The 25,588-nt window shown below is 38.8% G+C and overlaps 1 protein-coding gene across 7 annotated transcripts in view; it reads left to right on the top strand.

The window, feature by feature from the left end:
* Window positions 1–25,588, top strand: part of DOCK10 (dedicator of cytokinesis 10) — a 241,489-nt gene that overhangs the window by 184,606 nt on the left and 31,295 nt on the right. For 6 of the 7 annotated variants that reach the window (XM_036253285.1, XM_036253282.1, XM_036253283.1 and 3 more), the window contains 17 exons: window positions 899–968; window positions 4,547–4,660; window positions 7,631–7,702; window positions 9,193–9,339; window positions 11,832–11,915; window positions 12,845–12,941; window positions 14,766–14,810; window positions 16,678–16,853; window positions 16,980–17,096; window positions 18,153–18,264; window positions 18,981–19,102; window positions 19,191–19,305; window positions 19,396–19,462; window positions 19,679–19,726; window positions 20,161–20,262; window positions 22,270–22,394; window positions 23,878–23,990. In XM_036253285.1, coding sequence (XP_036109178.1) covers window positions 899–968; window positions 4,547–4,660; window positions 7,631–7,702; window positions 9,193–9,339; window positions 11,832–11,915; window positions 12,845–12,941; window positions 14,766–14,810; window positions 16,678–16,853; window positions 16,980–17,096; window positions 18,153–18,264; window positions 18,981–19,102; window positions 19,191–19,305; window positions 19,396–19,462; window positions 19,679–19,726; window positions 20,161–20,262; window positions 22,270–22,394; window positions 23,878–23,990 — 1,726 coding nt within the window. The remainder of the gene's footprint in view (window positions 1–898; window positions 969–4,546; window positions 4,661–7,630; window positions 7,703–9,192; window positions 9,340–11,831; window positions 11,916–12,844; window positions 12,942–14,765; window positions 14,811–16,677; window positions 16,854–16,979; window positions 17,097–18,152; window positions 18,265–18,980; window positions 19,103–19,190; window positions 19,306–19,395; window positions 19,463–19,678; window positions 19,727–20,160; window positions 20,263–22,269; window positions 22,395–23,877; window positions 23,991–25,588) is intronic. The other variant, XM_036253284.1, reaches the window with a different exon arrangement.

The raw sequence follows: 25,588 nt of genomic DNA, 5'->3' as shown, positions 1-25,588 counted from the left end.
AGTCACAGCATTCCAGGAAAAAAAAAAATTACTCTCAGCATTGATATGTTCCCAGTACCTTCTGAACTCACAGGCGTACATACTATTAGCCTTTTCAGAGTGAGAATCTTTAGCCTTGTTTTTAAAGTAGATCCCTTAAGCTCTGTAAAATTAAGGTAGTTCTAACAGTTCCATAACCATCCAGTTCTAGACCCAGATTAGAAGTCCCCAGCCGTGTCTTCAATGGATGCTCTTTTCAGCATGAGTACGTGGGTACATGGGTCTGTGTTGACAAGACTTCTAAGTATTTCAGCTGGTAGATTTGTTGAAATTATGAGATATCCCTAAACACTACAGCCCCATATGGAGCAACTGAAGTGTTATGTGAAAATATCAACACGCACCACCACTGCTATAGGAACTGTCTCCCAACTAAGGAGGAAAAAAGGATTTCTCTTTTAACTTAATTACTTTTTCTAAAAGCATATGCATATAGTACCTCTAGGTCTGAAAGGAAGCCCTTTTAAAAAGAAATATGATAATTAAATCATGGTTAAGGATCTTAAGTTTTAATCAGGTACTCAAAATGATCCCTTTTTCAAGAAGACAGTGTCAGCAAACACACAGACCATAATAGTACATTCAATTCAGGCAAAAAAAGAAAAAAGTCTCCAATGCAATACTGCAGACATAGCCATTACTTATATCTAGTGCTTAGAGATTTCAAGGCTGGAAATGGATAACAGGTAATATAGATATTAAATACTCAGTGTTAAGGGAAAAGGGAGACGGGAGAGGGTCTGAAGTTGGTACACTCATTTATTCATGAACTAGTAAGTACCCAGCTTTCAAGCACTCCCATCACAAACCATTTTCCTGCCTTCTCCGGAAAGGCCACTGAACATCTTTGTTTTTCCAGGGTTCTGACTGACATCGTCGCCAAGTGCCACGAAGAGCAGTTGGACCACTCTGTCCAGTCGTACATTAAGGTATGACATCACCACTTGGACATCGGTCATGTGCCCAGTGCTGTGTGGCTCGTCTCATTTCCTGTCTACAATAGTGGGAAGTGTTTCTATTTGGCTGGACAGTGCCCACCCACAGTAATAGCAAGCATTCCTCTTAGCTACTTAGAATTCCTTCTGTTTGCATTGACGGGCTTGATGTATTGTTTGAATGTATACATGTATAAATAACACGTACATGTGAGAATGAATATTTACATGGGGGAGAAAAAGCAAAGACATTTGAGCTAGAGAAGGAAATTACTGTCTTTTAGAAGTCAACATTACGATAAATGAAATTTCAGCGTTAATGTAAGGAAGATTTTTCCTGTTGGTTTGTTGAATGCTCTATGTTTCTTCTGTAATGTTTTCTTAGCTTTTCTTATTGTTTTCTCAGGCATTATTTCATTTTCCCAGTTACTGTATATTTGTACCTGCTTCTGGTATGTTAAGTCCTTTATCCTCCAGCATGAACCACTACACATTCCATCAACTGTGCACTGCTTCTCCTTTGTCAAGTTTATATTCTCATTTCCAGTTGGCCGTGAATCGATGCCCATGAACTTGCGATGATGTTTGCACATTCTAGATCCTGCCTGAATGTCATCTTCTTGAATGAAAAAAAAAAAGAACCCATCCAGAGATAAATAAGAGTACTGTAGTTCACTTTATGATGCATAGAAGACCTAAGTTTCATTTTTGCTATGCATAGATAAAATCTTTTTGAGACATAGACCTTCATAATTAAAAGAATATATTCCATTAATGCATATGGATAGACATATACCCATATGTTTTAGATGTCTAGAAAGGTGGCTAGCAAAGAATTTTAGGTCTTTTGTGCTAGAAACTTGTTTGTTTCTGTGGGTTTTTTTTTTTAAGCTCCTGTAAAAGGAAATCACTAGAAATTTCATTCTGGAGTGAACTACTCTGAGATATCATCAGTGAGAAATTTTTTCATTATGGTTTTTTATATCAATATATTTTCTACCTGCCAGAAATATTAGGTGTTTTCTCAAATGTATATGTGTGTGCCCTTCCTTAAAATAGCCCATATGCCAAAAATCGTTACTTCACAGTCATTTGTCTCTGGTCTAATTTTACTCAATAAGATCTACATTTCATTTGCAGAAAGCCCAATTCACCTATAAATGTCTTTTTAGTTTGCTCTCTGTTTAAGATGGAGCCTTTGCTTACTTTTATAGGACATTGATGAATTTATGTTCAACAGAAATTTCACTCTTTCAGTGCCTTCCTCGATTTTTCATTTTACTCTCCAAGGCAGATGGGACCAAAAAAAATTCTCCAGTCCACATTACACAAAGTCCTCTCCATTTCAACACAAGTATTATGTACCTTACTCCAATAGAATCATTGAGAATTACATTAAGAACCCACCGGTGTTTTGACCTTCTTGTGACAGTCAAGTCTAGATCTTATGAGAACCTTAAAACCAGCTCTCAGACTCTGTCTGTGACATTGGAGTGGTGTATTGGAAATGCATCCTGGGCTGGTCTTTATTTTTAACCCAGATGTCTGAAATATCCTGATGAGATTATTTGGTTTTGTAATATTGAAGACTGCTCATTTAACTTGATCTGAAGGGGTTCAAATCCAGATGTACACCTATGTGGAATTTGTAGCTGATAAGAATTTCTAAAGATGCTTTATAACATATTTTCATAAATCTAAAACAAGTACAGCCTAACAAATAGAACCAACTGGAATTTTACTCTGGAAAGAAAACTAAACTAGCAAGTGGGAACCTAGATTCTAGTCAGGATTAAGTAATAGGAACCTCACCTTTCTCCTCTGTGAAGTGAGATGGGGTGGACCAGATGAACATCCAACTCTGTGACCCTGTGATTACACTCCTGTTGTAGGATATGGTTGACAGTCTGGCCTTGACCAAGGAGTCTGACTTTTTTACCCTTGGTTGGGAAGCTTATTATTTAACACTTAGATATATATTAAGCTCCACAACAAGGAGTAGTGAAAACTGATGGGCTGGTACCTATACCTGCTTTGATGTCCTTGAGAGATGTGACATTCACTGCAATTAATATTTATTCAGAAGCAAACTAAACACCATTTCAAGTTCAGTGGTGCTAAATGCTGCTAACTCACCCATCTATGGTATTCAAAACACATACATACACTATGTCTTTTTCAAAAATGTACGTCTAAAGTTAATCTAATGAAATGCCATGGTTTATAGAAATTCGTGGCACTGACATATCATAGCCAAAAATTTTAAATAAGGATATTTCAGAGCTAGTTGTGATGTCCTTGGGCCTAAATAACTGTGTATTAGGCTGTTATGACATTACCTTCACATGAGTCATAATCCACAAGGGACAAAAAATTATATTACTCTTGATTTTAGCTAGTTCTATGCATCTCTTAGCTTTGCCTTTCTCCTCTGGGATGAACTTGGAGAAGGCAGGCCCCGTCGGGACACTTACCTGTCGGTGAGCTGTGAGGTTCAAACAAATAATTGCAGACCCAGGTGTGAATGCGCCTGCACTCTGAGTTCCTTGCCTGCCTTCACTCTCGATTATAATGAAGTCTGAGCTGTGAATATGCTGAAGGAAAGTTGAGGCAAACCCAGCTCATAAGTAAAATATTATAATTCAGTCATAAGCATTTTATATTTGAAAGATACATGCAGCCCTGGCTGGTTTGGCTCAGCAGTTAGAGCACCGGCCCGCGGACCAGAGAGTCCTGGGTTTGGTTCCCCCCCTAAGGGCAAGTACCTCAGTTGCAGTTTGTCCCTGGCCCCAGTTGGGGTCATGTGGGTGGCGACCAGTCGATGTTTCTCTCTCTCTCTCCCCCCCTCTCTCCCTCCCACTCTATCTGAAGATAAATACAAAAATGACTTCGGATGAGGATAAAAAAAAAAAGAAAGAAAGAAAGATACATGGAAAACAATTGATGCTGATATCCTTAAAATAGATGAAGAAATACTGAACAAAAATACCATTACATGCACTCAGTGGTACATGCCAAAACCTGTCTTTTGAGAAATAAAGAAGTGAGCAGAGTGTGTTGTCTTACTGATGGCCAGTGTTCATGACCCTTTGACAGCTGTGTCTAAGCATGAGATGGTAGGCCCTGGGCATGTAGGGAGCTCACCTACTGGCCTTGGAGGGCACCTGCTTCCCCACTTGGCTATTTGAGTGGGTGCTCTACCCTTTCAGGATGAAGAAATGCTACCATGCCACCTGTTACCAGTGGAAGGAAGGAGAAGGGGAAATGTGTCCTGAGTAGGTGGGTCAAAGCCCTCCGTGTTTCCGTGAACCTGCTCAATTGCTCTCTGACTCTTTCTTTGATTTCTGCAAAAAGAGTTTCAAGGAGAGCTTAGGTGAGCCAGGCCCTACCTGTGCAAAGCCCTAAATAGGAACAGGTGTGTGCTGTTCTTCTCATTGGCCCTTCATGTAATTCATGACAAAATCTGGCATGAGCAGATCATTTTGAGTTATGAGTTATTCATGAGACATAATTTTTGAAGCTTTGTTTTTTCAACACATCTTACTTATTTCACTTTTTTGGCTTTTCTTCAGTTTGTGTTCAAGACCAGGGCATGCAAGGAGAGAACGATACACGAGGAACTGGCCAAAAATGTGACTGGTCTTTTGAAATCAAATGACTGGGCAACAATTAAGCATGTTCTGAAGGTAAGGAAGTTAAAGACAATTCTTTCATTGTGAATGTGAAGTTTGTTCTTACCTCCAGAAGGTGATAGGATCCACTGACTGTCCCAGATCCTTTCTCTCGTAGTTTCTAGCTTAAGCTTCATATTGCAACTGTAGCACATAAACTATTAAGCAAGAGAGGTCTCTGTCAACAGAACAGATCACCTTAGGAAGTACAATGGACCTACATTTAGTCCTTTGGCCTAAAGACAGAATAAAGGTCACCAAGAGTTATCTGAAATGCTAAAAAATTCTTCTAAGTGTAGCAAAAATCAAGTTTGTTGGGTTTATTAGGCACAGTAAGAGGAAATATACCAATAAAACAATTAATGATATGTTAATGAATATATAGACAATAAAAAAGCCAAGAAACAGCCACTCTTTCATCCCAAAAAGTTGAAATCTGTAAAGAAGAGATGGTAAAAGTTTACGAAAAGACAACTCTAAAGTATTACTCAAGAGTGAACTTAGTCCCCAGCTTAATTAATTATCTATCATGACTTTACAGATGGATATTTGATTAGTAAATAGCTAGAAAGAGAAAGCAGGATCAATAAGCATCGACATGAGTTCCCTAAAATCAAATTATTCTGAGCCAAGCAGTTTGTTTAAATTAGCCTTATGAGTATATAATTTAGTTCATTCAACAAACGTGTGTTTTAGTGCCTCCCACGGGGCAGGCACATCCTTGGCACTTGGCATGCAATAGAAAATTAAAATACAGAGATCAAAGGGTCTGAGAGGAGGCCGGGCTTCCTCTGTTATCAGACATGGACAGAGACACAAGGTGTCATTGGATGTGTTCTGATGGACTCAAGGTGAAGAGAGGAAGCAGCCAGAGTGCTGAGGGGTGGATTAATAGACAAATGTTGGAATATCTGTTTGATGGTTGAAAATACCATTTTGAACAAGATGGGGGAAAGCAGATTTTAACAGTGTGCCTTTTATTAATTAAATATGTCCAACAACATGAATTTTATTTCCAATATCAAGTTTATTAAGAAGTGGCCCTGTTATTAAGCCATAGCTGCCTCTTTAGAATTGAAGGCTTGTCTCAGTCAGTCTTCTAGAGTTAGCACTGTGTACTCCAAAGTTCTGAGCAGCATAGTTTGTATCAGCCTAAAATTGGATGTAATTCAAGTGCCCATTAACAGAAGAGCAGATAAGTATATTTTCATTAGCTATGTGATGTCGTAACCATAAGTGACCCTCAGTTTCATGATTCAATATAAGTGAACCTCAAAACAGAATTTGTTGCCTGGCCGGTGTGGCTCAGTGTTTGAGCATCAACCCATGCACCAAGAGGTCTCCAGTTCGATTCCTGGTCAGGACACATGCCCAGGTTGTGGGCCAAATCCCCAGTGGGGGGGCATGCAGGAGGCAGCCAATCAATGTTCTCTCTCATTGATGTTTCTATCTCTCTCTCCCTCTCCCTTCCTCTCTCTCTAAAATCAATAAAGATAAAATTAAATTAAAAACAAACAAACAGAATCTGTTGAATAAAAAAGGCAATCACAGGAGAATACATACAGGATGATTTTGTTTATATAAAATTCAGTGACAAACAAAACTGTATTTCTTCAATGTATAATATTGGTAGCAAAATTATGAAGTTAAGCCCAGGCCAGTTTGGCTCAGTGGTTAGAGTGTCGGCCCCCGGACCAAAGAGTCATGGGTTCAATTCTGGTGAAGGGCATGTAACTTGATTGCAGTTCATCCTGACCCTGTTCGGGGTCGTGCGAGAGGCAACCAGTGGATGGGTCTCTCTCACATCGATCTCTCTCTCTTTCTCTCTTCCCCACTCCCACCCTCCCTCACTCCCACTCTATCTGAAAATAAATAGAAAAATAAACTAGGGTGAGGATTTTTTTAAAAAATGATGTTAAGCAAAGGAATGACTAGTACAAAATTCAGAATTGTTTGTGGTGGAGGGAGGGGAAAGAGAGGGGAAGAGGGTGGAGCGTTCTTTAAACTGTACATGTACTACATATACTTCTGGTACCTGGGATAACTATCACCCTTAGACCCAGGAAAGGGGTGCTTCTTGGCACAGACTTTAGTCTTTTCCCACTGTAACCCACCCCATAGCAAAAGATGAGAGTAGCAAGAGAAATGCTCACTGGGAGTCCCTCCCAACCCTTCTGAATCTTTGAGGATCCCTGGCTACCCCTCCTCATGGGCTTACAGACTCCCTCCGGACCTACTTAGACTTCGTTCCCAAGTCCATCCTTCTCAGGGAAAACCTCCGTGTCTGAGTATAACCCTAGAAGCAAGTGGGGAGCAGTTTGCCATAGAAGAGAGGGACTAGTTTGTGGACAACACTTACATGTGCAGGCTGGATAATCACACGTGTCCCAGGCCCCACAGGTGCAGGGCAGAGCCCTGGGTGACAAGCGGGGGTAGGCCAGGGTTCTTCTCTCCCCAGGTCCCCACATTCTGCTACAACATTCCAACTTGTACATCCTACATCTGTCAAGGTAGGATGATCAAACTTTGTTAGCATGACTTCGAACTTTTAGATGTTTGGACATGTACTTTCCATTTTTAATCTTACTTCTAGCCCTGGAAATGTTAGGCGTGGACTTGCTATGATGTATTTTAATAGAGAACATTTTTAGTTTTGTTTAGATAAGTGAAACAAATAGAACCCCATGAATAAGTGTGTCATAAGACTACTTTTTAATTAGCCATGCCAAGCAAACCAGTATCTTATCCTAAACATTCTTCGAGATGACAGAGAAACTGAAATGTCTGCTGTTTACTTTTACCATGAGAACTTTGGTGAAGATCATCCTAACACAGTGGAGAATATATTATTGCTCTGATGCATTTACTCTCAAAGAATACATTTTAAGATAAAGATGTTAGAATATTACAAGTTGTAAAGAACGGAATTGTCATTATTTTACCATAGGGGAACAAATTTCTTACTCTCTTGCCTTTTCCCAACAGCACTCCTGGTTCTTCTTTGCAATTATCCTAAAATCCATGGCACAGCACTTGATGGACACAAATAAAATTCAGGTAAGATCCTTGGTAATACAGCAGACCCCAACTTCGTGCTAATGAACATGCCGTCAGTAGTCACGCTTGTATTTACTCTGTAAGCCTTAGCAATGTATGTCCATTGCTTTTTCAGTGGGGCGGATGGTGGTGGCATCGCCTTGTCTTTCATGGTTCTTATTCCTGCAGCCTGCAGGGCTGAATACTCAGAATGTTAGAAATCTATGGTTCAGTCGTGTTTCTGTCTATAACGAAAATGTGAGACTAATGTGAAAGCCAACTTGCCAAGATGAATGAATCTTACCTACCTCATGCACCGGGGCTGTAAATTCAGAGACAGAGATGGGAAATCTCCGCTGCCTGGGACTTCCTCTCACGTGCAGGAGTTCAGGTCACAGGCATGGATTCCTGGACCTAAGGGCGGGTCTTTAGGGACCCATCAAGTTTTATTCGGTGTATGACATGTAATCTCACAACCAAGCCATTTTGATTCCGAGGTCCCCCGGCACCTCTGTGGCAAATGCTGAGACCATGGAGTTAAAACTGGCTGGTACAAACTTTCAGCTCTGAGCATGGTCTGAGAACCTAATATAAAACATGATGATTATGGCTGATGATGAAGTTTACGAAGAGAATAAATTAAATGTTCTCATGAAAAAAAAAGATAAATATATAAGGTGATAGATGTGTTAATTAATAGGATGAGGGAAATTCTTTCATACGGTAAGTATGTATCAAAATATGGTGATCTACACTTTAAACATCTCATTATTTTATATGTCAGTTACATCTCAGTATAGCTGAAATAAAATTTTTTAAAAGACTAGCTGTAACTCACTACTTACTAGAAGACATTTCAAGCCAATATTTGTATTCATTCAGTTATTCATTTATTGATTTTTTATCATTGACTATTGGGGAATTTCTAGTTTAAAAAAAATCAAAGTAATTGATTTCTAACTAAACAGAGAACTCTGTGTCAAAGAAAATCTAGAATAATATTTATTAAAACATTAATAGTATTTACTTTCTCAAAGGGAAGGGAGGAGAATCAAGATGTGAGAGGTAATATAGTCAATAATATTATAATAACTATGTATGGAGCCAGGGTGCTAGACTTATTGGGGGGAATCACCTCATGTTATATAAATGTCCAATCACTATACTATACATCTGAAACTAATATAATATTGTATATCAACTATAATTGAAATAAAAAGATGCGAGAAGTCATAGAAAATGTTACATTGTTTTAATAGTTTGCAATGAGTATATGTCATAATTTACTTTAAATGAAAATGTTATTGGCCAAAATAAAAGGAAACATTAAATGAAAATGATGGAAATTATGACCTGGAAACTGAAAGGGCTTGTGTTTTATTATTGCATTCAAGTTTTCAAAGAGACTCTTTGTTTGGCAAGATATAAAATAAAGTCTTTCAGTTTATTTTTTTTCCAGGCTCAGGATTGCATATGCCACATTATAAGGAAATTATCCATTCTTTTCTTAGCTTTCTCGAGCTCAAAGGTTCCCTGAATCTTACCACAATGAACTGGACAATCTTGTGATGGTCGTAGCTGATCACGTGATCTGGAAATACAAAGACGCCGTTGAGGAAACAAGACGGGCCAACCACAGCACTGCCAGGCTTCTGAAGGTGCGGTTAGGAGACCCGCTCCGGTCAAGCCCCCATGCTAGTGAACCTGAGATGTTCTCAGTGTTAACTGACTTACACCTTCATTCACGATGAGTAGTCACCACTAACACTGTTGGAGGAATACTTTTATCTGTCTTTCCTGCTTGAAATACTGTTTATGTTCCTTTTCCAAATTTGGAGACCCGTAGATCAAAGCCAAGGTTAGATAAGAGTATCCTTTTGAGTGTTGTCAAATTAGTATATACGTAAATATTTTTATTTTTTAATTTTATTCTTTCTTAGATATATAATTTTTTTTTCTCTATTAATATGAGAGAGAGAGGGGGAGAGAGAGAGAGAAACATCGATGAGAGAGAACATCGATTGGCCGCTTCCTGCATGCCTCCCACTGGGGATCAGGCCCACAGCGTAGGCATATGCCCAGACCGGAAATCAAACCAGCAGCCTCCTGGTGCATGGGTCGATGCTCAACCACTGAGCCACACTGGCCAGGCACACTTAAATATTTTTAAATAAAAACTAAAATTTTTGAAGGAGGAGTTTCCCTGAGGCAATATTATTCTCTTGGGCTTTTCTGCCCTTGAAATGATGTCTGGATTGACTATAGTTCTAACAATGATGTCAAATAGCCACTTCAGGAAAACATTGGAGAAATTTAGCATTTTTGTTATATTACCTCCAGGCTCTTTTTCTTACTTGATGAAAATATTATGCAATAATTATATAAGAGAAAAATTATCAATTAAAGTATTGAGCGATTACTTACTAAACTGGATATATATGGAAATGAGTTATCTTTCTTTGGTCTATAGCCATTCATATTGAGTTGAGAAGGAAAAAAGGCAAAGGCAAAAATAAAAAGCTAATGCAAAGTCATGCTTTATCATTTAACAGAGAATGCACCCAACTACAATGATAATGTTCTTTTCCTTTTTTTCCTTTTGTCCAACTATAAGCTACTGTAAACTTGATGAAGGCGCTTTTCTTGTTCCTTTATGGTAGACACCAGAACATAGTGATAAGTATGAGAATTAATAAATAAATACTAATAATATAAGTTATGGGGCGATGGAGGTAGATGGATAAACCTGTATTGTGCGTGGTGAGTTTTAATTTGGTCTAATTTACTTTTTACTATCTTAAACACTAATTTAAATTACATACTATATTTGATCTCATCTTGAATTTATTTATTTTTTTCAGTATTTGCCTCTCATTTTTGCTTTTTTCTTACTTCCGGAAAGAGAAATAGATGGTCAGGGTGAAGGGGGAAGAGGATAAAAGAGAAAAAGATTACCCTAGTTTTCTACTGTATTTCGAGATCTATGGGAATAAAGTTTAGTACTATGCCGGTAGTTCATCTGAAGGGCTTTATAGAAGAGGAAATTTGGACAAAGTGATATATGGTTCAATTTGTAAGCAAATTATATTTTAAAGACATCTGCAATATTCTTCCCTAAATTGCAAGAAATGATAGATAAGCAACTCTTTTAAATAGAGAAAAGACTCTTATTAACCTTCCTTGTTTTAAATGCTCTTAATTTGTTGGAATAAATTCATGTTTTCCATGGAGCTCTTCATGCAAAGTTGATGCTGGTAGTGTATGTCGAACATGGGGGTGAATAAAAATGTCCAAGATGAAGTCGAAGGCTAACGGTGGTTAGTACTAGTGGTTTTGTGAAATCTGTAGGGAAGAGTACCAGTTGACAATAGATGAACAAACACAGGGCATAAGGTATGTAATTCACATGGACTACAAATTGAAAGCAATACCTATATGTGAAATTCATGAATGGAAACATTAGTTTAATATATTATACATTATAAAAGTCCAAACTACACACATTGTTTTCATATTGCAGTTTTAATGGCATCTGACCCGGAAAACTTACTTTTAAATCCTTGTGTTTTGGAGAAAGAGCAGGTACTATGACAACATGGAATGCTTGCCTGTCTCCTCCCAAACTACCTGCTGTTTAACACGCTCGTTAGTTAAGAGAGTCAAACAACAGAGTAGGAGAGACAGTGAACAGCTCCCTGATAGAGATCTCAGCATCTCTTACCTCTCTCCTCAAATTCAAGCTGCCTTGGCTTAAGGAAGAGCTACTCTACTGAAGGAGGCCAGTGAGATTTTAGGAGGTTTTCATGACCCATCTGTGCCACCCACATTCCTTCCCCGAGCTGTGCAGCTGTTTAAAAAATAGATAGACAAGGGAAATGCTCTACTATTTCATTGCAAAACTGTAAGTGATGTTGTATAAAATTGATGAATAGGGATCTGTAGCTTTCTGATGTGTGTACTGTATCTAACATTCCAACTCATTGCCATACCTGGACAAATGCTTAACCATCCTTTAGAGACTTTTAAAGCACTTGTGATACAAAACATTTAGTTAAATGTTATTGTGTTTTATTAAATTTTGTTCTCTTTTCTAAAATCTTTAATGGTCTTTAAAGTAAAAATGCTTGAGTTTCAATTTGATCTTTTTTAGCGCTGCTTTACATTTATGGACCGGGGCTTTGTGTTTAAGATGGTTAACAATTACATCAGCATGTTCTCCTCTGGTGAACTCAAGGTAAGAACCAAGTGCAGGAGTGATTGCTTTCTCAGCTATGGCATTATAAATAAATAAAGTTGGTCTTTGTCTGTATCTGCCTAAAACATCGACTTAGCCATTCTCTGCATCCAAAAAAAAAAAAAGATGTCTGTACCAATGGGAGGCCGTCTTTTAAATGGTTTGTCTGCTGAGTAGGTCTTCAAGTCTTTCCTTAATGGGGAACAAAAGAGAGTGGAATGAAAGTGTTTACATTTCACTTCTATCTCCTGTGGGTAGTGAGGGAGTCGTTCTTTTCAGCTGCAGATCTTCTAGAACACTTTGCTCAGGACTGTCTTGGTTTGAGCACTGAAAGTCCCACTCCCTGGAGATGCTTCAGTTTGGGGCAAAATGGACACTTGGTCACCCTACCTAAGTAGGGTCCACGTGTTTGGGAGATAGTCAAGGAATAGTGCTCTCTAGAGGGGAGTGATTCTCAAAGTGTGGTTCCTAGGCCAATGGGATAACATTGCCTCAGCACTGAAATCTGTGTTGTATCAAGACTTTCAGGTGATTTTTGTGCACACTCAGCTTTGAGGACCAAAGCTCCAGGATGACACATGCTAAAGAGAAATGAGCCTCGTAATTGGCCAGGTCATGAAAGCTGTTTCAGTGGAGATTCTTTGGGTTGCAAGCAACAGAAGCTTACTCCATTTTGAGTAAAAGGAAATTTATTGGAAGGAAATTTATTGGGAGTAAATAGCGTCAAGATAAAGAGCTAGAGGACAAGGCAAAGAGAAAGGGCACAAGAATAATCGCCAGGGAGGAACCACTTGGTCAAGGTCTGCTGCTGTTTAAATGATAACACTTTGCTTAAGATTTGCATTTCAGAAAGGAAGTGTGTGGTCACCCTGCTTTGGGTCTCTTTCTTGGTGTGTAAATAATAGTCATTCACCTTGTCTCTTTTTCAGACCTTATGCCAGTATAAATTTGATTTTCTTCAAGAAGTATGTCAGCATGAGCACTTTATCCCTTTGTGTCTCCCCATAAGATCAGCAAACATTCCAGGTAATAATTCCCAGAGTTTGCATCAGCTCCTACAAAGTGAACTCTTTTATTTGTTTGTTTGTCCGTCGTCCTCCTGTTTCCTCAACCTCAGTTTTGTCTGAAGTTATCACATGGGCATTAGAGCAGATAATCAGATTAAAGTACAAGAGAAATTGTTGGCCCCTGGGAATGAATACAGCTCTATAATTCTCAGCTTTTGCCTGTGTTTCCTTTTGCATTAAAGAGAAGGCCAACAACAAAATTATGAAATTGTTGATTGTAGATCAAAGAACTTTAACCTAGAGCTATACTGTCTTTCACTGTACTGGTTCCGAAAGACAGCTCTCCTTTGGTTTTGAGAGATAAAATTACACGGAGAAAAGTCACATTTTGTGAGTATAAATTCATTTAAAACTCTCAGTTAATGTGTGTAATTACATTAGAATGCAATTCCTCAAAATGAGTTTGAGACGAAGAAACTAATACCTTGGAAGGGAAGAAGGTGAGTGGACAACACTGTAAACTGATGATTCTCTGGGTCAGAAAGATACAGAGATGGGTGTGCAGGGAAGAACTGGGCTCTACATCTTGTTTCCTGTGCTTACTATAGCATAAATGGTCTACATGAAATATTTTCATTTAGTGCATTTGGTATATACATATATTGCTCATTCTCTACCATAATTATATACTAGGATGACCATGGTAGAGAATGATCATCACCCACCTACATATCAGAAACTCATCAAATATCAAGATGCAAAGAAAATACTAAAATGACTTAGGAGCATTAAATGTTTATAATTTTATTACATTGATTATGGTGGCATTGATTAATAAGATGATATAGGTTTCAAGTGTACAGTTCTATAATGCATCATCTGTATATTGTATTCTGTGTTAATCTCCCAAAATCAAATCTCCAGCACCATACAGGATGGGGCAAAAGTAGATTTACAGTTTTTCATATGGAAAATCATGCAATAATTAATAAATATTAATACAAGAGTAAACTGTTTCCCATACTCACAACTATAAACCTACTTTTACCCCCACCCTGAATATTTTACTTCTTTTACCCTTAAAATACTTTTCTTCTAAGCTGTAAGTTATTCACACGGTACAATTTTGATATTCATGGAAAGCACAAACTAAGATGCTGGAGAGCCTCCTTATATCTATAGGAGCTTACACTAATATTTTGGAGGAAAAGGAGATTATCCAGCCTCTAAAAGTTTTGTCATTTTCATCATAAATATAAGCTGTGCATATCATTCCATTCTTTTTCTAATTTATTAAGCACACTTAATCTAAATACCTTCAGAGCAGGAAAAGGGGGCATAAATATTACTTTGGACAAAAAAATGTTTAGCTTTTTGTTTTGATTTCTACTTGTTTTTGTTTTATAAACTAGTGCCACATTATCATTGGGTTAGCCATGCTGGTTAAGATACTCAAGAAGACCAAATCTGGAATGGGTCATTTTGATTCTACTTGTTTAATATTTTTCCATAGCTCAACAAAAGGCCTGATCTTCTCTTTGTAGATCTGATATTATAAATGATGACCATAAAAATACATGTTTCAGAGCAAGCGTATTTCTGATAGAAAAATGGGCGCTCAAATAGAAGGCCAAGAATTAAAGTAATTCTGTTCATGGCCTTCTTTTTAATGAGACAAGCAATCTAAGGCATTTGTCTTAAAAAACAAAGCTTTGTTGAAGTGACTCACATTTTAGGACAATATCTTTTAAATTTTTAGTATACATTATACATAGTTAATGAACATAGGGTGTATCTGAGTATGGAAATATCTGAACTTTCTGTTTATCTATATTAAATCCAGATCCTTTGACACCTTCAGAATCAACTCAAGAGTTACATGCATCAGGTAAATAGTGAAATTTTATATGATATTACCTAAGTATCAATAACCATATCATAGTCCAATAACATTGATCAGTATAGATACTATAAATTTCCAGTTTCCAGATGCTAATAAATACCTATATATCTAAAACCATGTAGTCAAAATAAGCAAAATATTATCTGAACTTTTCTCTAGTCACAGATAATTAAATGGTTCCCCAACTTTAATTATTTCATATTTTATTCTCTAAAGCTTGATTTTTTTTTTAATTTCTCAGAGTACCTGAAATTTCCTTAGAGTGTATCATAAATTTCCCAAGTATATATGATAGCATGCTTGTTCAACATAACTAGATTTATATGATATATTTCTTTCAATAAACCACAGCCTGGTTTGGGTTATTTTTTTAAGAATGATATTTAGGCCCTGGCCGGTTTGGCTCAGCGGTTAGAGCGTCGGCCTGCGGTCCGGAGAGACCGGGGTTCGGTTCCCGCTAAGGGCATGTACCTCGGTTGCAGTTTGTCCCCGGCCCTGGTTGGTCGTGCGGGTGGCAGCCACTCGATGTGTCCCTTTCACATCCATGTTTCTCTCTTTCTCTCTCTCTCTCCCCCTCCTGCTCTATCTGAACAAAGAATGAAAAAGTGTCCTCGGGTGAGGATAAAAAAAAAAAAAAAAAGAATGATATTTAGAATCATGTAAATTGAATATAGATAGAATGTTCCAATGGTGCATTGTTCTAATCATAACTACCTTACCAGCTGTCCTGAAAATTAACTAAGATAATGCTTACTAAGTGCTTATCCTAGTACTGACACACAGTCCGTGTTCTATAAGTGGGTGCTAGTCCCGTTATTAATAGTTACATTCAGGAAGCACATTGGACGACTCTAAATAAACACATTATTACCGGAAATGTTAACGTTCCTTTCTTGGCAATTCGGGCTCAACATTGTGCAGCCTCCTTGGTTTTCCTCTCTCCCTGCTCTTGCACATCCTTCCGACAACTTGTCCTGCTGAGATTACTTCTGCTGTTCGGATCCTACTACCCCAGGCTCTCTAATGTCTCCCCTCTCTCCGCCACTGCTTCAGCCTCTTGTATTATATCCCTCACTTTGTGTCTCCCTGCAGTCTAATTAATTTACACCCGGCCACCCTATTAGTAAATCAGTAAAGCACAGGTCTGGTTGGGCCACTGATCTCAAAGTCCTTAGTGACTGATCATCTCTGACAGAAATGCAAATGGAATTTCTACAGAAGCATATATAGCAGAGAAACCTAAAGGCCAACTAAGGAACTTGTACTTGTTTCTTATCATCTAGCCCCAGCGTGGCTCAAATCTTAATTCTCACCACTCCTGTTTTCGGCGCTGTGTTTACCGTCCCCCATAACTGTACTCCCCACATACCTGTGCTCGCCCATACCTGTGTCCTCCACATACCTGCTTTCGCAATTCTGTGCCATTGAAACCCTACCCCTTCTTCCCCCAATGTTCTCTCCTTCCCCCACTGCCTCCATCTGCTCCCACAACTCTGCACCTCCAAATCTTAGGCATCCTCGATGGCCCACTTCAACATATTACTTCCAGTTGGACATTTCCTGATTCCTTCAGACAGAAAATTAAGGTTTTTCTCATCTCAACTCTAATACTGTAGATATGCCACTTTCGCGGAATTTGATATTTGACATCATGCATCATTGCATTGGTATACTCACAATGTCCCCTAGCTTACTGAATGTTCCTCTCTCACATTTCTCATTTCTGTGGCAAGGTTGTATCACCAAATCCTCCTGATAGTGGTGGGAGTTGACAGTTTTCTGATAATCTGTCTTGATTATAAAGTGACCGTTTGATAGTCAATGACACGATCTCTTTACTTGCCTCACGAAGATATGCCTGAATATTCGGTCACGAATGAATTTTGCCGCAAGCACTTCTTAATCGGGATTCTGCTCCGAGAAGTTGGCTTTGCTCTGCAGGAAGACCAAGACATCAGGCACTTAGCTTTAGCTGTCCTAAAAAACCTAATGGCTAAGCACTCATTTGATGATCGATACAGAGAACCAGTAAGTGGTCTTCCTTTCTCCCTTCCCTAAACACCATTTATGGCACGCGGCACTAGACGCACCGTCCAACCTGGGGCTCTGTTGATTTTTATGTGAATCGTTCCTTTCGGCTCCCTTCTCACCTAGAGGAAGCAGGCCCAGGTGGCAAGTCTATACATGCCCCTCTATGGCATGCTTCTGGACAACATGCCAAGGATCTACCTGAAGGACTTGTATCCTTTCACGGTCAATACATCGAACCAGGTGAGTCTGCATACTCTCTCCAATGACTATTTGAATAAAGAGATTGCCTTTCTTTATGTGTTTGCCCTGAATACCACTTTCACCCACATGTGAGTGATTCGGGATTAAACAGCACTTCTTGCAAGGCGTTTTGGAGACGTTCACGTTAGTGTCAGTGTTTGGATTGGTCACTGAAGCCTCCCACCCAGCCCGTCTCCCAGGACTTTGTGTTCGTTGTCCTCCATTCTCCACACCCTTTTCCTGTTCTGTCCAGTTTTCACTATGGCCCCATCCTCAGTGTACCCCTTGCCCACCAGCTTTCTGACCACCTGGTTGTCATACAGCCACGTGCCTTCATTCCCGTCACCGCCTGGGGTGGGTCTGTTTGTCATCCTTTCTCCACGGAGCCAGAATAGTGGCCACACATTAACTCTCCCAGGATCTGTTACCTGTGTTCAAATCCCAGGTGAATTAACACACTGCTGAAACCAGTAACTACACAAGTTACTGCCATCTGGAAGTTAGGTGTGGTGCCTTAGGAAATTTTTGGACTTTGTTCAAATCCCTGTAGTATCAGTTACTATCTATGTGATAGTAGGTAAATTATCCAACCTCTTCAAAGCTCTGATTTCTTATTTACAAAATGGGAGAAAATATCTCCATCACAGAATTCTTGTAAAGATTAAATCGTGTAACAGAAAACACTTATCAGAGAAACTGGCACATAATAAGTATTTAAAATCTAATTTTTAGTAATAGTAATATACATAAGATAACCCATGATAATAATGATGTATAATATAATCCATGAATATAACTGTTCCTGCCATTTAGTCTATACCTAAAAGATAGTTTACACTAGATTGTAAACATTTTTAAAATCACATATGAAATCAAATTGTGACCCAGAGTATGGTTTTGACTATATTCATATTCATTCTCTGCTTCGGCAGAAGACCTTTGCTGGAACGGTCAAGATCAAATCAAATGTCATCTGAATAGTAAAGAAGGCATGTGTAGGTTTATAATGTTGAAACATGATGATTCCCATTTATTTCTTCTGTGCTTTGAATACAGGGGTCTAGAGATGACCTCAGCTCCAATGGAGGATTTCACAGCCAGTCAGCTATGAAGCATGCGAACTCTGTGGATACTTCATTTTCTAAAGATGTCTTAAATTCCATAGCAGGTACTCAAGACCTTCCAAAGACACTTGTGTTTAACATTCATCCTCGTTTACACTGTATATCATTGTGCTTTTCACCCACTCCATAATCTATTACACATAATCTATATGGCAGGATGCACTATATTTATATTGCTAGAGAGTCTTTTACGTATTTCTCAGAATGTCATTCAGTGACTTCCTCTTCTACCTAGCTTTTGTTTTTACTTGGTTCAAGGAGTTATCTTCTCAGATGTTGCCCAATTGCTTCATTCTGGAAACAATATTTAAGTTTTCAATGAATACAGCTTTTTAATATGTAATAGCCCTTTAACTTTAAAGAGTATTTTAAGAACTATTTTGGAAATAGCATCTTGATTTCTTTTAAACTGTCAGAAATTAAAAGTTTCTTCCCCAAAAGTACCCTTGTGAACTTTTATTAAAGCATTTTTAAAACAGAAACTTCCTTTTAAAAGCTTTTTAAGAAATCAAAGAAATAAGCTTTACTTTATTTCCATTTATAATGGTCTAAATTGTTCTAAATCCCTAATGCTGATGCGACCATTATAATGACACTTAAAATGTTGCATCTCTCTAGTGCCAGCCCCAGACTCTGTTATGTCAACCTTTCAGAACACTGCTCAATGATCAACATCTTTTTGGTTCACCATTTGAGCTGCTTGTGTGTCTGTGCCCATACATCTCATTATCATCTTGTGTGCTGTGGCTTGTGTTTGCAGCATTTTCATCAATAGCTATTTCTACAGTAAACCATGCTGATTCCAGAGCATCTTTAGCAAGTCTTGACTCCAACCCAAGTACCAATGAGAAGAGCAGTGAGAAGACTGACAACTGTGAAAAGGTGGGACTTCCTCCCAGACTTACTCAGCACATTGGGACTCAGAAATCGCTTACTCTCACTCAATCCCTATTGGTTCTTTGATTCCTAGATCCCAAGACCCTTGTCTTTGATAGGCTCAACACTTCGATTTGACAAATTAGATCAAGCAGAAACTAGGAGTCTTCTTATGTGCTTTCTTCACATTATGAAGAATATTTCAGAGGGTAAAGAGGACTCTTTAAAATTAAAACTTTTAAAAAAGAATACCGCTTTGAATATCAAAGAGTCTTATACTATGTGGTGTTTCCTTTCAGAAACTCTGATTGCCTACTGGCAAAGAGCACCCGGTCCAGAGGTGTCTGACTTCTTCAGCATCTTGGAGTAAGTTATAGTGTTGATTATTTAACAGTTTTTCTGGAACCTTCTAAATAGGTCATTATACCATCTTATGTTTTAATGCCCCGATGGTGAATTATCAATAATAATGCATAAAATATTTAAAGAAAAAATAATATTTTTCTTTTAATGTATTTAGATGAACAGTTTGCATAAACAAAAGGGCAAATATTAGAATGTGATTTTTCTTTTCTTTTCTAGCGTTTGTCTTCAAAATTTCAGATACCTAGGAAAACGCAATATCATAAGGTAATAATTTTAAGTTCCAATAGGTTAGCCTGGTCTTTCAGAAAGTGTATGACATATATCAGTGCATCAAGTTAGACTTACAAATACATGTTAGAAATCTGAAAATGCAAATAAAAATTATAAGGTTGACCTCGCCTTAGGAGTTGACAGTTGCCCTGCGCCCATGGCATAAAGCTGTGGAGGCAGAGAGGCACAAAACTCACATTTCTCAAAGGAAACCACATTTCATGTATCTTTGAACAAATGTATCTACCTTCGTAGGGTAAAACTTGAAAGGTACCAGGCCCCAGAACCTCTACTAAACCCCCGATGCCCCATTTCCAGAACAAGACGCATTCTACTTGTCATAGCACATGGATTTGTCAGTTGCCATTCTTTATGTATATTAAATTGCAAATACTGAGCAATGATTAAAACATTAGTTTTTCTTGCAGGAAAATTGCTGCTGCATTTAAATTTGTTCAGTCCACCCAGAACAATGGGACTCTCAAAGGATCGAATCCTTCCTGCCAAACATCAGGTCTCCTGTCACAATGGTAGTGTCACATTTTCTTGCTATTTATAACTATATTGTGTGTGTACATGTATGTGTATATATGCATGTATCTCTGGGTATGGATACACATGCATGTGCACACACACACGTGTGTGTATATATATGTATATGTCTATATATCAAACCATCTGCAGATTTCAAGTTATTCTGTGTTTCTCTGAAGAAACATCTTAGGTACTTCCCTGTCTGCCCCACTAGCTTGTAAAGACTTAAGAGGCAAAACTTAGGACTTATTTACATAGACCTAGAGCACAATGCCTTGCACAGAATAAGGGCTAATGACTATCTTAATTTAATTGAACCTGAAAAGTCATAATTCCAATAAATTCCTCTTTTAATGTTTGCTAATCTCCTAGTGACAGAGTAAAATGTAGGGCCTTAGCTCTTCATTATTATCAGTAATTGTAGTGTTTTGAAAGTGTTCTTAGAGCTGAAATTGTTTTTTTAAAGGTTGAAGGCAATAAGGAAGCATGGATGGCCCCATAAGCTCACTTTAGATTTCCTCATTATTAGACTGTGAACATGGAGGGTCTGGAGTCATCCTTCATTAACTTATTCTGTGGGGAATATTTCCCCTGAAATCCTACCTTAAAGATCCTCTGGGTCTACTAAACAAGAAGTCTTTGCTAAAATTTTCTCCAGTTTGATTTATACTTCCCAAAGGTATCATATTAATATATAATATTTTTAAATGTCTTTATTTTTAAAAGTTTTAGAAAGAAATATGAAAAGTGGTGTGTAGCCAATAAATCATGGACTACATTCTGCCTCTCTGTCTGTGGGAATCTTTGGAATTGCCCCTTTATGAGAAAGTAAATGAAAAAAACGTAATTGCCGTGTTTCGAGAATAGTAACAGAATCGAGAACTGGAAGCAATTACTTTTCAGGCTTAATGACAATAATAACCTGCCTGATGGCACTGCAGTTTTGCAGCTGTCTGGTGGCTCCTGAAGGCTCCTTCCTGAACTGTCTGGACAGGTCTTGGCCATTCACCCCTCCCCTCCCGGAAACCAGGGCTTGTCCTCTAGGAGTTCAGGACTGAACGGGACTGAAAACCTGGAAATGATCCAGTCCCAAAGCTCCAAGCCACACATCCCAGATCCCTTTATACCTTGTAACTTCAGGAATGACCCAGACTCCCCTGGACCCTGAAAACCACAGCCAGATCTCCTGGGCCCCGATTCATCTAGAGGATCTGAAGAGTGTGACAAAAAGAAAAACATGGCCTCTTATTTAGGCTGGACTCTTCAGGGGACCTTCTATTGTCTGCTATCCTCAAAGAAATGATCCATTACCTTGGCCAAATGATGGCTGAGAAGGGGAAGTTTTCCTATTACCACAGCAACACTGGCTCATTCCCCCAGGTAGAAGTGCCAAGGAGTCACTGAAGGAGAGCCATTGCAGGTCATGGTCATTGCCCTGGAAAAGGAGCTGCCCAGAGAGCCCCCCGGTCTCTCTGCCTCACCAGGATCACGTGGCAAGCCCCTGTGGATATGACACAATGGAATGACAAGGCATAAAGAATTTCCACATGCGAACAACTAGGAAAGCAAGGGTTATTTTGGACCAGATTTTACTTTTTTACATTCTGCCTCCTAAATATAATTTCACACAATTGAGCTATATGACATTGTACCTTTTTAATGTCTGCCACCCTGCCTTCCTGATCAACCAGTAATACCCATGGAATGCCATGATTCGTTAAACACCAATGAGTATGCTTGTACAGGTTTAAATCCAGTATCTGTTATGCTTCTGTTATCTTTCAGTATCTCTTATCTTTCTGAACCTTTTTTTGGCTTAAGTAAAATTTCTTCAAAAGTATTATTTGAAGTCCCTTGTATCATGTCACCTTTAATTACTATTTTTAATAACAGGTCTCAATTCAAAAAAATTGTTATATATTTGACTCAGTCAAGAGCATTTGAATGAACTGTTGGATATCACATGCCTATTACTTTAACCATTTTTCTTATTTAATTTTCAGGATGAATACCAATTCCAGTCATGAAGGACATAAGCAGCCCAGATCCCAAACTTTACCTATAATTCGAGGCAAAAATGCACTTTCTAATCCTAAACTCTTACAGATGTTAGACAACACCATGACCAGTAAGTAAATCAGAAATAATAGGAACAGATGGTTCTCAGTTTCTCTCGAGATGTATGTAGGACATGAAATGCATCATAATGTCTCAGCAATAGAAAGAATGCTATTGAGCTACTGACACCACTGTTTTTCGGGCTTGCTGTAGCCCAGGAGTGTTTTTAGAGGAGGATTCACCATAGAGCACTTAAAAGTTTGTAATGTTTTTTAAAAGAACACAAGGGAAAAGCAAAACTCTTAGTACCATATGCTTAGTGTACATAGCTCCTCTGGGAAAAAAAATGGTATCATGAGGGTTACGTGGGTCTCTCTCAATCAGATTATGTATTATCCACTCTGTGGGAAGAGGAAAACGTGGACACATCATAGAAACAGTAAGCATGACACCTTGAATCCAGCAATGCACACATTTCAGCTTGTGGGTGAGGTAAAACGGGGGCTGTTGTTTTATATCATGTAAATGTCAGTGATTAAGGACATGTAGCCACAGTTAGCTATTTAAAGGTATATGCCTCATCCTTTAAATACGTGTAATGCCTTTCTGGGGAGGCCAGTAATGCAGACTGTCCTCTGAAACTACATTTGGTCTGTTATCCTGGGAGCCCAAAACTTGATCCAGACTGATTATGGAAGAACAATGGCTCAGTCAACAACTGAACTAATGGAAAAGATGTAAGAAATAACGGAAATAGACCACTCTCGTCTTTGGGAACTCTCCAGCCGACATCACAAGGGGCACACACTCTGTCTTAGTGCAAGCTGCTGCAAGATACCATGGACGTACACATCTATCTCTCACAGTCCTGGAGGCTGGGAGGACCAACACCAAGGTGCCAGCCGATTTGATGTCTAGTGAGAACCCGCTCCTGGTATACAGATGGCTGACTTCTTGCTGTGTCCTCGCATGATGGAGAGAAAGAGAGAGAGACGGTCTTTCTGGTGTCTCTTACTTTTTTTCATATATGTTTGTATTGATTTCAGAGAGAGGAAGGGAGAGGGAGAGATAGACAGAAACATTGATGAAAGAGAAACATCCATTGGCTGCTTCCTGCAACGCCCCCTACTGGGGACCGAGCCCTTAACCCGGATATGTGCCCTGATGGGGAATCAAATCAGCAACCTCCTGGTTCATGGAAGGATGCTCAGCCAACTGAGCCACACTGGCTGGGCTCTAGTGTGTCTTGTAAGGATACTAATCCTGTTTGTGGGGCTTCACGCTTATGACCTAATGGCCTCTCAGTGACCTCACCTCCAAATACTACACCAACATATGAATTTGAGGGGACAGAAATTTAGTCTATAAAGTCCTCTAAAGAATCTGTCTAGCATTTTTGATTGAACCAATAAGAAGTTGAATAAATAAAGAACTTTAATACATTATTCATCAACACCAGTGAACACTGAATATGCTATCCTAGAAGAAAGTCCTTTACAGAGTGCAGAGAGCTGTCTTGGATGTTTATAGCATGTTCTACTTTGTGTTTTTAGGCAACTCAAATGAAATAGACATCGTGCACCATGTGGACACAGAGGCCAACGTAGCTACAGAGGTTTGCCTGACGATCCTAGACCTGCTGTCTCTCTTCACTCAGATGCACCAGGTGAGTGTGATCAAAACACCTTCTACATGATAAAATGGAAGGTAGAAAAGTCATGTGAAGTCCAGAACATGCAGTAAAATTACTTATGAAATTATTTAACTTTACATAAATCAACCTAAGTGTGAGTGGAAAACAAGTTAAAGGTGAGATTCAGATTTTACCAGAGGTTGACTGTTGCTCCGTTGATACACACACATACATATTTCACTCCTGTCAAATAACAGACCCCTCCTTCCTAAGTTCTCCTGCTTCACTGTCGATGAGATAGGCTGGGGAGGACTGTGACACTACTTTTCTTTCTCAAAGGGAGAGGCGTCTGGCAGCCACATCTAATAGACTAATAGTGGTGAGCATCTGTCACCTGCTTATTTGCCCCCTGGATGTCTTTGGAGAAATGATACCACCACATCTTAGTAGAATGGCTAAAGTTAAAAAGACTGACCGTACCAAGTTTTGACAAAGAAGTCTCACTGACTAATAGGAGGAATGCAAAATAGTACAAACACTTTGGAAAACAGTACGTCAGAATAAAAAGTCAAACATAAATCAAGCATGTGGCCCACCATTCCAACACTAGGAATTTGCCCAGGAGGAATGAAAGTATTCATTGGCACACAGACACCCATGGGAGATTTATTCTGAATAACTAGACACTGGAAACAACCTAAATGTACATCAACAAGTGAATGTTTTTTTTTTTTTTTAATGCTGTTATATCCATATAATAGAATACAGCTCAGTTATTCTCAGTGAAAGAAACCAAACAATAAGACTATATACTCTATGATTCAATTTAAATAAAATTTCATAAACTGCTAACTACAGAAACTGTGTGTTAGGTAAATCTCAATAAAGCTATTAAAAACATTAGCTGCACCTAATGAGTTCACAGATAATAAGTTTTGAACTGTGAAAAGCTGGATGTATTGAATAAAGTCTATACCAAACAGAATGAGTCCATCAAGAAAGTCTATCCCAGCTGGTGTGGCTCAGTGGTTGAGAGTCGACCCATACATCAAGAGGTTGCCGGTTCGATTCCCAGTCAGGGCACATGCCCAGATTGTGGGCCAAATCCCCAGTGGGGGGCATGCAGAAGGTGGCCAATCGATATTCTCTCTCATAGTTTCTCTCTCTCTCTCTCTCTCTCTCTCTCTCTCTCTTCCTTTTTCTCTCTCTAAAATCAATAAAGAAAAAAATTTTTTAAAAAGAAAAAGAAAGCCCTGCAGGTGAACAGATGAAAGGTCAGCATGGTGGTAGAAAAGCAATAACCATGGATTTTTTGGTACGTGCCCCTAGAGGAAACTAAACCCGGGACTCTCTGGTCCACAGGCCGACGCTCCAAATACTGAGCCAAACTGGCCAGGGCCATTATTTTCATTTTTTATTGCTCAGTGGAAATATCACTCAAATATCGTGTATCTCACAGGCTTTAAAAATGCCTGTGACGACTTGCCTGTCTGTGACCTTGTCTCCTACCTCTCTCGCGACCCCGCCACACACACTGTGCTCGGGCTACTCTGATCTTTTTTTCTCAGCCTTGAATTCACAAGCTTCTTCCCAACTCAAGTCCCTGGTACTCACATCTCCCTCCATGGACA

Source organism: Molossus molossus, unplaced genomic scaffold (genome assembly GCF_014108415.1).
Source record: "Molossus molossus isolate mMolMol1 unplaced genomic scaffold, mMolMol1.p scaffold_m16_p_11, whole genome shotgun sequence".
Lineage (NCBI taxonomy): Eukaryota > Metazoa > Chordata > Mammalia > Chiroptera > Molossidae > Molossus > Molossus molossus.
This window is presented reverse-complemented; position numbering and strand designations above follow the sequence as displayed.